The 14094-nt window shown below is 41.0% G+C and overlaps 1 protein-coding gene across 1 annotated transcript in view; it reads right to left on the minus strand.

Annotated features, from left to right (window-relative positions):
• Positions 1-280: 280 nt before the first annotated feature.
• The window catches only part of PI4K2B (phosphatidylinositol 4-kinase type 2 beta), a 63772-nt gene continuing 49958 nt past the window's right edge, over positions 281-14094 (minus strand). The window contains exons 6-10 of the mRNA XM_082274068.1: positions 7255-7346; positions 6113-6203; positions 3349-3482; positions 3195-3254; positions 281-669 (exon numbers count right to left, since the gene is read on the minus strand). Of these exons, the coding sequence (XP_082130194.1) occupies positions 496-669; positions 3195-3254; positions 3349-3482; positions 6113-6203; positions 7255-7346 (551 nt within the window). The 3' untranslated portion in view covers positions 281-495. The remainder of the gene's footprint in view (positions 670-3194; positions 3255-3348; positions 3483-6112; positions 6204-7254; positions 7347-14094) is intronic.

The following is a 14094-nucleotide window of genomic DNA, read 5'->3' on the forward strand; positions in this document are numbered from 1 at the left end:
GAGATATTATTGGTCCCTATATCCCAAAGAGAAAACATTCAGAAATATTTCATACCCAAGAAAAGATTAATTCCCCTATCTAGAGTAGTGCACATGGCACATCGGAAAATGCAGAAATTGCATTTCATAAGTAAAGGATAATAAAAATACATTAAATGTGATATACATATTCTTTTTACAATTTTGTATACATCAAAACTGCAATTTGTAAATCAAGGACACACAATTCCAGCATACATGAAACCCTGTGAAAGGCAAAATCCACTCACTTCTTCCCGCCCTATAGAGGGTTTTTGAAAATAATTATACAGTTCAAGTCAATAACAGTGCTACCTGAAACCCTGATTTTAATCCTACAATTAACCGTAAGCTGAATTACATTCATAAATTGTACATCCTTTGGCAACCAATAGGGACTGACAGTAGTTTTCAGCTATTGCAGTAATTGTGCAAAACAGCAGCTTAAGACTGAAGACATAGGTTTCTCTTGTTTTGCTACCAGGAAGAGAAGAATGGCTTCCTGCAGTGGAAGGTCTGTGTAAAAGCATTACTCAGGTGAACAATCCTGCCCTGACTTCCACCTCGACTCCTTTCCACCACGACTTTTGGCATCTGTACCAACTGAATAGGACTCTTCTCATCCTTTAAAGCTTGTGTCAGATTTAGGATCTGGATGAAATAGCACAACAGACATGTAATCAACACACATAATAAACTAAAACTAAACTAGCAGAATTGCTTATACTTCTTTAGCCGTGTCCCGTTTCATCACTTTAAGCCCCATTCACACATTAGCGTTTTTCTGCTTGTTTCCCTACGCCTTATTATGAGGAATCACATTCTTTCTAATGGTGCTTCTTCACATTTAAGTCACCCTATGCTCAAAAAAAAAAAAAAAAAAAAAAAAAGACAACCTTTTCTTCTGACCGTATTGAGGCACTTTTGATCCCATTGATTTCAATTGGAATGTTAATAAACGTGCATTATGCCTGAAGAATTACTCTCTTCCTATAGAACTACTCTCCTCCCCTTGCCCAGCCCAGGGAAAAAAAGTTTAAGAAGTGCAAAAAAAAAACACTTCAAAATCACCAGGAATACGCTTTACTCAAGTGCTGACTTACCTATTGTGGAGCAGTTTTTAAAAGTGCACAATTAGGTGCTGAACCACCTCCTATGGCCACTTGGTTTATAAATGGTAAGGTTACAAGGTAGCACCACATTCATAGGCTTACCTGTTTCCTCCCCCCATGCAAGCTTCATAATTGATTTATATTTCAATTCCCTTTTGCCTGGGAAAGGTCCTGGAACTCAGGCAGTACACTGGGTTTTAGTGTTCGAAGTGGCACTAAGCCCAGCTTCCTCCCTATCGGTTTATCAGCCCAAGGCCCTTACACTGCGCAGGTATGGCAGGGACCTGCTGCCATGTCACAGTCCACTTAGCTTCTTCCACCTTTCATCTATTCCAACAATGCATCTTTACAAAACCTCTTTGTAATGTGACACTTTTGCCAAGGGTGCTGTGATGGAGGGTCAGAGGATGGAACCAGCATGGATGCCTATAGTCCCCCAATGGTTCTTTTCTCTGATCCCCGGCATCACCATTGAGTCTTGCAAGGAATCAGGGTCTTCTCTTGGCAAACAGAGGGACTTGTAGACACCCCAAAGTGCTAGCATTGGTATTTACACACTTTCTGAAAGGTTTACTTAACCACTTAAGCCCCGGAAGATTTTACCCCCTTCCTGACCAGGGCCTATTTGCGATTCGGCACTGCGTGATTTTAACGGACAATTGCGCAGTCGTGCGACGCTGTACCTAAACGAATTTGACGTCCTTTTTTTTCCCACAAACAGAGCTTTCTTTTGGTGGTATTTGATCACCTGTGCGATTTTTTGATCATGCGCTATAAACAAAAAGAGCGACAATTTTGCAAAAATAATATTTTTCACATTTTTTTTTATATGAAATCCCCCCCCCCCCCCAAACAAAATGTAAAAATCACATTTTTTTTTAACATTTTAGGCCAATTTGTTTTATGCTACATATATGTTTGGTTAAATAAAAAAAATAAATAAATAAAACAAACAATTCGCAAAAAGCGTATTTTGATTGGTTTGCGCAAAAGTTACTGCGTTAACTAAGGGAAAGATTGTCCTATTTGTGTTTTTTTTTTTTTTTTTAACAAGTAATGGCGGCGATCTGCAATTTTTTTTGCGGGACTGCGACATTGCGGCGGACAGATCGGACCCTTGACTGACATTTGACACTTTTGGGGTTACCAGTGACATTACTACAGTAATCAGAGCTATACATATGCAGTTACTGTAAAAATGACACTGGCAGTAAAGGGGTTAACTTTTTTTAGAGGGAGGGGTTAAGTGTGTCCCTAGGGGCGCGATTCTAACTGTGATTGGATGGCTACTAGTGTAAGAACAGAGATCAACGGTCCTACATAGTAGAACTGTGTGATCTCCATTCTTACACAGGGAAGAATGACAGGCGGCTTTGTTTACATTAGCCGCCTGCCTTTCTTCCGGTGTAACGGACATCGGGTCCGCCGGGCACACGCGCGTGGGGAGGGGGATCCGTGACCGCGCGGGAGCGCCCCCTTCGGCGGCGCGCGCTCGCTCCCTAGAGCCTCACAGACTAGTGACATAGCCCTACGTTGCTTTGCCTGTGAGGGGCTGACCGCCGCAGTAAATAGTCGTGCGGTGGTCGGCAAGCGGTTAAAGGAGTTGTAAAGGCAGAAGTTTTTTTTCTTCTTACTGCATTAAGATAAAAAGCCTTCTGTGTGCAGCAGCCCCCCCCTCACACTTACCCGAGGTCCCTCTCTGTCCACGAGTTTTTCAGCTGTCCGAGATTCTCCCACCTGATTGGCTAACTGTCTTTGAAAGCAGCGGCAGCCAATCAGGGGAAGAGAGGGGTGGGGCGGGGCTCCGTGTCTGAATGGACACTCTGGTGCCTCCATAGCAAGCTGCTTGCTGCGGGGGCACTGAATAGGAGGGAGGGGCCAGAATCACAAAAGAGGGACCTGAGAAGAGGAGGATTCAGGCTGCTCTGTGCACAACCAGCTGCACAGAGCAGGTAAGTATAACATGTTTGTTATTTTTATAGAAAAAAAAAAGAGACTTTACAATCACTTTAAGGGTCTCGCACATGTAAAAACAAAATCCTTGCTGCTTGCTTACAGACATACCTGCCCTCTCATTACAGACATCTGTTTTTCAAATGTTGCCTTGTCAAATCCTTTATCAGTCTATAGGAGAAATACAAGTTGTATTATAAATGTAAGTAACGAAATAATACTTTTGCCATAAGGAAACACTATCTATAAATGCATGTATACTTACTTTAAACAGCTCATAAAGATCTTCACAAAGATCCTGCACAAAGTTCATATCGGAGATACGTGGAAGAATGAGGTCTATTGTTTCCTGGCTAAAAGGAACTTTAGCTTGTGGAAGCCATGCCCAGAGGAACGGATCTAAAGAAGAAAAATATATGCCAAATTTACTTGAAAGCTCACAGAAGAAGCTCTGTGGCCCTAGAAGTTCTTTGAATAATTATCTATTTTCAGTTATTAAATGGGGCGGTTCTGGATTATAAACCACTCTGTATTTTATGCTGTTCTAGAATTCTTTCATATCTTAAATTGTTGTGCAGAGGTTTGGGGCAATAAAAATATCCATTAATCACATTGCAAAAGAAAGCAATACAGATAATTTATGAGGCAGGATATAGGGATCACACAAACTTATTAGTCGTACAGTCACTTAATATTTAGGAACTAATGTGCAATTCTATAGATAGTACAAATAATTTAAAGCAAAAAAAAAATATTTACTAATGGCAAATTTTCAAAAAGTATTCATTGAAAGGAAGGGCGGCTTTAATCCAATAGATAGCACTAGGGGGAGGAGAGGGAGAAGAAATTATGGGTGGAGAGCTACTGTTTGAGCAGAAAGCGTGCGGTAAAATGCTAAAGTCGGGCATTTCTATTTGAAGTCTATGGGGCCAAAAAGCTACTGTACTTTGTGCGACAGGCGTTTTGCATTAGGCAACTGAACGCTCATATGTGAACAGGGGCCATTGAAATGAATGGATTTGGCTTGTTGAGCGTTTTAGAGCTACAAGCAAAAAATCGATCAGGTGTGAACAGGGCCTAAACCAAAATTATTTTTTTTGTTTAGTTTTGTTTTTGTCTGACTATTATACTGTATGACTACATTGAAACTTATTTTTTTAGGTTTACATTTTTTACATATTCGAAATAAACTAATACCCCACACACACACACACATATAATATATATATTACACATACATACACATATATTACATACATACACACGTGTAGACAGATTTGTACATTACACATACAGGTCTTTCTATCTGCTAAACTCTGCTATCATAGTCTGCGGAGGACATTCTACCTTTGATGGTGGTAGGGACTAGCATAGCAGTTGCAAAACTAGTGACCTTTGGTAATTTTATTTAAAGCAGAGGTGTCATAATAATTTTTCAAATAAAAGGTTTACTGAATTTTCCACTTAATAAAAAAAGAAAACCATGAAGTATTACATCGTACACAGGTTCTACATTTAGTACATATCACATTTAAAAAGGAATTAGCATAGTCTAGGGATATATTGTATAAATATAGTTCCATAGAACCTGCTGCTGAGGTTTTCGGTCTGGGGTAGCATATGGCTATCTTGTGTGAAGTTCTATGATCTTCTAGTTTGGAGGCTTTCAGTAAGTACAGGGATATAATTTTTAACTATAGCATCACTACTGTTTCATGAAACCTCCCTCACTGGAATTTTAGTTAAACACAAAAGTGTCTGTGCTATACAATTAAACATTAATACATGAAAAAAAAAATGCCCAAAGCACCATGGGTTTGTAAAAAAAAAAAAAAAAAAAAACGCAAATTAATATATCCTTAAACATTTTACTTGTGTAACCACTGCAGCAGCCCACAATTTGGCTAAGCCACAGCAATGCTCTGTGGAGCGCCTTACAGAAGTAAGACAATTAAAATGTTTTTTTTCTGCTCCCTAAGTTTGTATGATTTGTTTACCAACTTGAGCCTCAGCACCTTAAACCCATATAAACAAGTGCCACATAGAGGAGAGTGGGACTGTGTCCGTGTCATCAGACTGCTTAGCAGGGATCAGTGGAGAGACCCCCCAGCTGATTCCCGCTAAACGGAGGCCCCTGTGTGAAAGGGGCCTAAAGTGGTATGAGTCACTGGATCTCCCATCGCCCCCACCTTGCTGCACTGTCCTTCCCTAGTGAGCCTCTGCCCATCACACTATCAAGTCTAGTAGACACCTAATATCGGGTGACATCGGCCGATTCAATAAAAACTGGCGGACATTCCGGCCGCATGTATGGCAGCCGGTCCGACAGAAGCCGGCCTTGCATGCTGGAAAAGCAGCAGCTGACCGGCTCCCAATCAGCACTCTCCGCCAGTGGCTGAAAGCACTGATCGAAGTGTTCTGTTGGAGGGGGCTTTCCCTCTGTCAAAAGCACAACAGCTCAGCAGGGGAGATCGCTGTACTAACATGTACTAGGCTTTACATGCATATGGTGACCAGGTGACGGACAGGCTGTGATGCTGCCTTTCTGCCTTGGGCCTGTATCCGAATGGGAATGGTTCACATGCCTTCCGCTGCCTTGCGTAAAGTGCCCCCCCCCCCCCATGTGTTTTTCCTATCCGGTAGAGAATGCAATGCAGTGCAATCCAGGGGAGATGTGCACATACAAACGTAAAACGCATACGTTGGGGCGCCTAAGCATAAAACACCTTGATTGTGCTACACGGTACATATCGCGGCTCACAAACTGGCTCCTTTTTCAGCTGGCTCAAAAATTCAAAGCAAAATTTGTCAAGTCCTGGTTTCAGTGCTTAACCCCACAGGGACCTGTCAATTACTCCTGACGGTTTAAAATGCCACTGAGAAAAGTAGCCACTATCCTTTTAATTGTATTTTAACCCCCCCCCCCCCCCCCCAAAGAAAAAAAGACTGAAAACCAGTGCTACCAGAGTAATGAATTCATGTGATCTAACACATCAGAAGTATATTCAAAAGAGAAAAGAAATACTTGCATGCTCTCCACTCATCTGGATGTTTGAATGGGAATGCCAGACCATTATCTATTGCTGCAATTTTTATAACAGGTTCTTTGTCAGTCCAATCCTAAAATCAAAAAACAGCATGCCATGTGAAGAAAACCCAATTTAAAAAAGGAATTAACTACTTGACCTCCGGAAGATTTAGCCCCCTTTATGACCAGGCCATTTTTGAGATATGGCACTTCTTTATTTTAACTGACAATTGTGCGGTCGTATGACACTGTACACAAATAAAATGTATGTCATTTTTTCCCCACAAATAGAGCTTTCTTTTGGTAGTATTTGATCACCTTTGCGGTTTTTATTTTTTGCGCTAGAAACAAAAAAAAAAAAAAAAAAACAGCAAACAGTTAAATTAATAAAAATAAAACAATAAGCGTATACCGATTGGTTTACACAAATGTTATAGTATCTACAAACTGTGGGATATATTTTTTTGGAATTGGCATTTATTTTATACAAGTAATGGCAGCAATCAGCAACTTCTAGAGGGACTACGATATTGCCACAGACAACTGGACACATTTCAGGAACCAGCGACACTAATACAGTGATCAGTGCTCAAAATATGTAACTGTACTAGGGACACTGGCTGGGAAGGGGTTAAACATCAAAGGGTTATCCATGTGCCTAGCCCGTGTTTTTGTGTAGACAGTGTGCTGCTTTTACTAGAGGAAAAGATGGGATTCTAATCCCTGTGTTGCAGAGACACAGAATACATCACTTCACCTGTAAGAACTGAGATATGCATGGTTTACATAGACATATCTCAGTTCTCTGTGCACTGTCGCAGGTGCCAGGGGACATTGAATGCCAGACACCTGCATATCGGCTTCTGCTGTGAATTATCACAGCAGACGCGACCCACAGGCGGCGCGCACCCTCCCCCTGCAGGTGGAAGTGCAGAATCACGAATATACACACACATGATTTTGCACAGCAGAGCCTCCCTGTAGCAATGAAACTGCTATGACTCGGGCGGTAAGTGATAATTTAGTTTTCTGAGAAAGCAGCTATTTATTAATAAAATTAGTAAATTACAATACAGATTGTACAAAATTAAATGTGTCCTATGAAAAAATGTTTGCAGCAAAAATAAAAACATAAAATCATACCTTAGATACTTGAATGTCAGCAGCTTTCTCCGAACCTTCCATGTATTCCTCTTGACTTTCATATCGAATCAGCCAATTATCATTGCCTCGGTCTACAAATAAAAACATTTTAGGTTATGTCAAGAAAAATTAGGTCTTTAAGATCATTAAACTACTTTAAAAGAAACATGCCATTTAACGAACAAGATACACATTATGTAGCATTTAAATTTAAAAAAAAAAAGAACTCCACAAAGAAGTATTTCTATCCCAACCGTCCCTTTAACATAATCACTTCTGTACTTTAAAATTAATAATTCATGGGTCCCCCTGATTCTAATGATGTCCAGCACAGCTGCATTCAAAGGCTGGACATGGTTTCTGCATATCATTGCTGGGGAGCTCTGAGCGTCAAATACATTATATGAAATAAGGCAACCGGTCTTGCGCCACATGTGACTGTCCTGTATTTGAGCCAAGCCGGTCCTGTGCATGTACAGGCATCAACAAACAAATATATATTTTAAAAAGCATGTGGAGGATGCCATACTTAGGCTCCACTGTGGGATGAATCAGTCACACCTTAAACTATTATTGGGAGTTCTTTTTTAAAAGTATGAGAGATGATAAATAAAAAAAACACAAAAGAATAAATGTTGCAGCTTATCAGGCCACTTGGCCATGTAAATTAGGTTCATCACATCACAGAAAATCTCTAACTAATAAGTAGTAGTATGAAAGCTAACAGTCACTTCCAGATCACACAGTACTGGTACCTGCCACAGCTTTTCTTCCAGACTTGGCCAACGTTTAGGTAAAGCATAAACACAGTAAAAGGAATAAAGAAAAAAAAAAGGATTGCTGAAACAATCCCTGACATTTTTCTTATTTACTGAAAAATCTGTGTCCACCTTTTTTTTTTGTCCAGCAGAGTACATATCAATTATCCAATTTTCCCCCACAGCAATCTTTGCAAATTGTTACTTCCTGTTTATTTTCACAAATACCTACACAGCAGGACAGAGAAGTAAAACGATAAATATTGCAATATGTGTGTAAATGTGGAAAAGGGATTTTTTTATTTATTTTTTTTGGGGGGGGGGGGGGGGTCAAAATGGACAAAGCATACTTTTATTAGCTGGGATTAATGGATTTTAGGTTTTAATATTTTTTTGTATTTTAGCAATATCCCCTACATGCATCTTTCTCTTCAACAGATCATTTACCTTTTAGAACAATAATGGGGATAGATTTAGACATACACTCCCCTTTCCACTAAAGCCTGAACATGCCTCAGAGGCTACCGGCAGGCAGGAAGGAAGCGATGCATCTCCTCCTCACCACCCCTTTTAAACCCATTTTTGCCGACAAACGAGTTGCATGCGGTTTACGAGGCTTTTGTGGCACTTCCCTATTTGCTTTAATGTGTAGTGATTGGTGAGTGGCAAGCCTTCTGATCGCTACATGTCAGGTAAATTTGGCAGCGGGTGCAGCATGTAAACACTCCTATTGCAAATGAATGCATTAAATGCATTGAAGTGATTTTAATTGACTGCTTCCTTTAAACTAGACACATGCAAGGCTACCATATTAAGGGTAAAATAAGACATAAAAAGGAGGCATAATCACTTAAAGCAAGGCAACATGAAACCTCTAAAAAAGGAACCCCAAATTAACAAGCTGACACACCCAGGGGCAATCTTTTAAAAGATACAGGCTTACTGAAAAAATAAGCGATCCATCGGGACCACCTACTACCCACATTTTAAAGCTTTGTGCATAATTTAAATAAAAAAGAAACAAAAAAATAAAAATAAATAAATAATGCTGCAGGAGTATAAGTAGCTATAGAATATATATTTCATGAACCTCTTCTACTTAAAGGAGAAGTACAGCCAAAGCTTGTAGTACAGCCAAAGCTTGTTTGGCTGTACCTCTCCTGTGGGTTACAGGAGTGAAATTCATTCTGCACTCCTGTGAACCGTTTACAGCTGAACGTCATAGGCCAGTCCAGGCTCCGAAAAGATCTCAACCATATGGTTGGAATCTGCCTTGAAACCTGGACCGGCAGCTGGCTCAGCTTCTCAGCGATCCACTGAGAGCCTGAGCCAGCCACTCACACCACCCCCTTCACAGGGGGGGGCGCTGGAGGGGCAGAGCACAGAGCCGCTGACTGCAACTAGCTCTCTGCAGGCTAAAGACCGAGAGCTGAGAGATCAGCGGTGTTTGATTGCTCAGTTCTTGGTCTTAACCACTTAAGCCCCAGCCCTATTTCGGACACTTTTTGTTTACAAGTTAAAACCAGTATTTTTTCCTAGAAAACGACTTAGAACCCCCAAACATTATATATATTTTTTTAGCAAAGACTCTGGAGAATAAAATGTAGGTCATTGCAAAATTTTTTGTCACGCGGTATTTGCGCAGCGGTCTTTAAAACGCCATTTTTTTGGAAAAAATTTGAAAAAAAAAAAATCACATTTCACTGCATTTAAAAAATACTAAACAGTAAAGTTAGCCCATTTTTTTTTTTGTATATTGTGAAAGATGATGTCACGCCGAGTAAATAGATACCCAACATGTTACGGTTTAAAATTGCGCCTCGCCCGTGGGATGGCGACAAATTACGGTCAATAGAGATCTCAATCGGCGACGCTTTAAATTTAACGGTTACCAGTTTAGAGTTAGAGTGTAGCTCTTTTTTTTTAATTATTGCCCATGCTCTGGCGATCGCGGCGATAACTCACATGTGTGGTTTGAACAGCGATTTAATTCGCGGCTCGACTTGCGTATACGTTTTTTTTGTGCGCGAGCTAACGGTGACGGCAAAAATTTTTTTTTTTTTCCTATTTTTCTTTTTTTAACTTTATTAAAGGTTTTTTTAAAAAAAAAAAAAAAATCTGATCACTTTTATTGCTGTCACAAGCAATGTAAACATCCCTTGTGACACCAATATGTAGTGACAGGTACTCTTTATGGAGGGATCGAGGGTCTAAAAGACCCTAGACCCCTCCACTACACTTCCATGTATGCAAAAGGCCGAAAACGGCGTTTTTGCATACAGCCGTTTTTAAAATTTGCCGCCTTTTGCAGCACAGTAACCCGGGTGTGACGTCATGGACGCCGCCTCCAGGTTACGTCATCGGAGACCCGATCGATGCCGTTTCCGGCATTCATCGGGACTCCATCCAGCTGGCTGGGTGCTCGGGGCTCCCAGTGGGACGGGAGCCCCGAGCAAAGCCACGGAAGGCGGCGGGGGGGGGACGTCCCGGGTAACGCATCGGTCGTTACCGACGGAAAGCCGACCGTCGGCTTTAAACCACGGTACCGGGATGATGCCTCTAGCTAGAGGCATCATCCCGGTATAACCCCGCAAATTCTGCCGACGTATGGGTACGTCAGTATGCGGTAAGTGGTTTAAAATGCGGTAGGGGACAGAGGCAGCTTTTCTTTTCTTTTTTTTTGCGATTCCCACACTTCTCTTTTAATGAAGACCTCTCCCACACTGTATAAACCTGCCAATAATGGCAGTACAAACAACATTCTGCTATTTTTGAAACTTTGCTTGATATTGTGCATCTGTGAGATGAAGTTTCATCACGCAGATACACCATATAACCATATATGTGATTACATGCATCGGTTGGGAGAAAAAAAAAAAAAAAAAAGCTTCTGAAGTCTGGGGGCGCAAAATGAGGACCATGACATTTGAGAGAAAGCATCTGTCTGTGCAGCCAGGGTTATTTCACCACTGCCTTCACTAAAAACCGGGAAGTGAAAGACAAAGAGGAGTTAAATGATTAAAGATATGCATGATGTGAATTTTAGAGAAAGGTCTGCTTTAACAAATACTATACAATGCACATTAATTGACTCAGCTAATAAAAATGATCACACGTTATACAATCGAAGCTTTGCACTTTATGCTGATGGCTTTTCTTATCCATCTTATGAGCCATAATCAGTTGAGAGTTGTTAGGGCACCCTGGTAACCTAGAAGTCAATTTCAGTATGGTGTGCAATAGGAATATACTACAGTACAGCAAAAACGGGTTACATCTCTCTGCTGAAGAGTTGTGAAAATATATAATCTACACAAAAAATCTGATATAGGTTTCTAAATTAGGATCCCCTGTGAACTTGGGAAGTGCTGTGGACCACTTCAGGATACAAAGCAGTGCAAATTGTGAACTTCAGCTCACCAATCACCTCAGTTAAATCTGAACTTTAGGTGCTCCCCACTTCCAATTTTTAAACCGTGCAATCAAATCTGGCAAGTTGCTTGGGGTACATCAGATGTGGGATTCTCTTTTCCCTATCTGCATGGGCTGGAGACATTAGGGGTATAAATAGACCCCTGAAATGCCCAACAAAAGCACCACTGTGTTCCCTTATAATGTTAGTTAGGGGGCACATCAGCCCCCTTGTGACAGTATCAGATATACACACATATATATTATATATATACACACACACACACACACACACACACACACACACATACATACATACATACATACATATATATCCCTCCCAACACACACACATAATTGGGCACATACATATAGTTGCACATATTTTACAAACTCAGATGTATTTAACCACCTATTACATGACACATTAGGTATCACCATTATTATATGTAGAAGGATCGTTTTAGGGCCAGTTTAAAAATATGTAAACTCCTACAAGAAATTTCTCTTGTTTCCCTCTGGTCTGCTAAAAATATTGTTAAAAGCATTTTGTTATATCTATTCAAGAAGTTTAAAACAAACATCTGCTAATCATTCCAGAAGTGATGTGATCTGACAACTCCCTTAGGTTTGGTTCACACTATTGTGGGTGGTTTCAGGAGCAGGAATCGCACTTGCTGCTGCAACAATCCACAGCCAAACCGTGCTGCTATTTCAAGAAACACGCATTGCTGCCACTCATTCTTAATGCCATCCCCTTGCATCGAAAAGGGAACCGCTGGTAAAATTGCACGATGCAAAAAGAACCATGCAATTTCCATGCCACGGTGTTTGAAAAAAAATGGTGTAGGAACCTTTTCCCTACATGAAAAGCAGGCACAGCAGCAGCAATGAATAGGCTGCCCTACCCATGCAAATGTAGCTTGCAGAGTCGCAATAGTGTGAACCAGGCCTTAGGCAAAGTTTCACACTTGCAAAAAAATTCTAACACCGACACTAATGGCACATTTTTGAACCACTGTTTTCACCTCCTGAATGAAGAAAAAGATACATTGTAATTTTTTCTCCTTGCTAGAGAAAAAAAAAAGTATAAACAAAGAAAAAAGAAAAAAAAAAAAAAAAAAAAAAAAAAAAAAACAGATCAGGGTTTGATCTAGGTCAGGGTAAGATTTATGATCATAAGTCACAGTCAAGGTAGTAAAGTATTAGATAGGATTGACCAGGCCTTTTTCTGACATTTGTCGCTTACAAGTTAAAGTCAGTAAAAACCTACTTCAAACCCCCAAACATTACATATTTTTTTTCAAGAGGAAGTAAACCCTCTGCAAAAAACCTGTAAAGACAAAGGCATAATGAGGTAGTATGCATCGTATACTAGCTCATTATGAAGTACTTACCTTATAACGAAACTCCCGCAGTGCCGACCGCTCAGCGACAGGACGGCCGACATGTTCGGCCGTCCTGCTTCCTGGTTCGCGTCTTCGGGCCATCTGATTGCCCAGAGGCGCGATTACATCACTCTCGCTCATGCGCACAGGAGCCGACATTCACGGCATAGGGCCCTGAAGGAACGGCATGGGTGGCCGTTCCTTCAGAGCACATGCACCGATGACATCATCGGCTGCGTGCACTGTAACTAATCTCCTAAACGGTGCAAGTTTAGGAGATATTTATAGCACCTATAGGTAAACCTTAATATAGGCTTACCTATAGGTAAAAGTCTTTAAAGTGGGTTTACAACCACTTTAACCAGAGACCCTAGAAAACAAAAACGGTGGTTGTTACAATATTTATTGTCACACTGCATTTTCGCAGCAGTCTTTAAAACCCGAGTTTTTTTGGAAAAGATACACTTTAAACTACTTCCGGAGCCGATTTACTGCAGCAGGCTGGCCCCCTGCAGCTAGGGGGCGAGCGCGCACCACCACTGTCGCGCTCCTGCCCCCACTCCTTAGCGGGTACTCCGATGCACGGAGCTGGAGGCTCCGATTGCCGCCTGACACTCACGATCGCTCCCCGCTGAAAGAACGGACAGCTGTTGTAAACACAGCTGACCGTTCTTCTCTTTGGAATAATCACAGAGTGCCTGTGATCCTTCTATGTAGGATCACAGGTCTCTGAGAATTTCACAAGCCCCACCCCCATACAGTTAGAATCAATCCCCTAGGCTCACATTTAACCCCTTGATCACCCACAGTGTTAACCCCTTCCCTGCCAGTGTCATTAGTACAGTAACAGTGCATATTTTTAGCACCGATTACTGTAGTAATGTCACTATGCCCCACCAAAAGTGTTAAAAATGTCAGTTAGGGGTCCGATCTGTCGGCTGCAATGTCGCAGTCCCGCAAAAAAATAAATAAAAATTTAAAAATCGCACAGGTGATCAAATACCACCAAAAGAAAGCTCTATTTGTGGGAAAAAAAAAGGACATACATTTTATTTGGGTACAGCGTCGCAAGACTGCGCAATTGTCCGTTAAAGTAACGCAGTGCCGAATCGCAACATATGGCCTGGTCATTAAGGGGGCAAATCCTTCTGGTCCAGAAGTAGCTAATGAAAAAGAAAAAAAAAAAAAAACAGTAAAGTTAGCCCAATTTATTTGTATAATGTGAAAGATGAGGTTACACCGAGTAAATAGATACCCATCACGTCATGCTTTAAAACTGCGCA

Source organism: Pelophylax lessonae, assembly GCF_965119305.1.
Source record: "Pelophylax lessonae genome assembly, chromosome: 12".
Taxonomy (NCBI): Eukaryota; Metazoa; Chordata; class Amphibia; order Anura; family Ranidae; genus Pelophylax; species Pelophylax lessonae.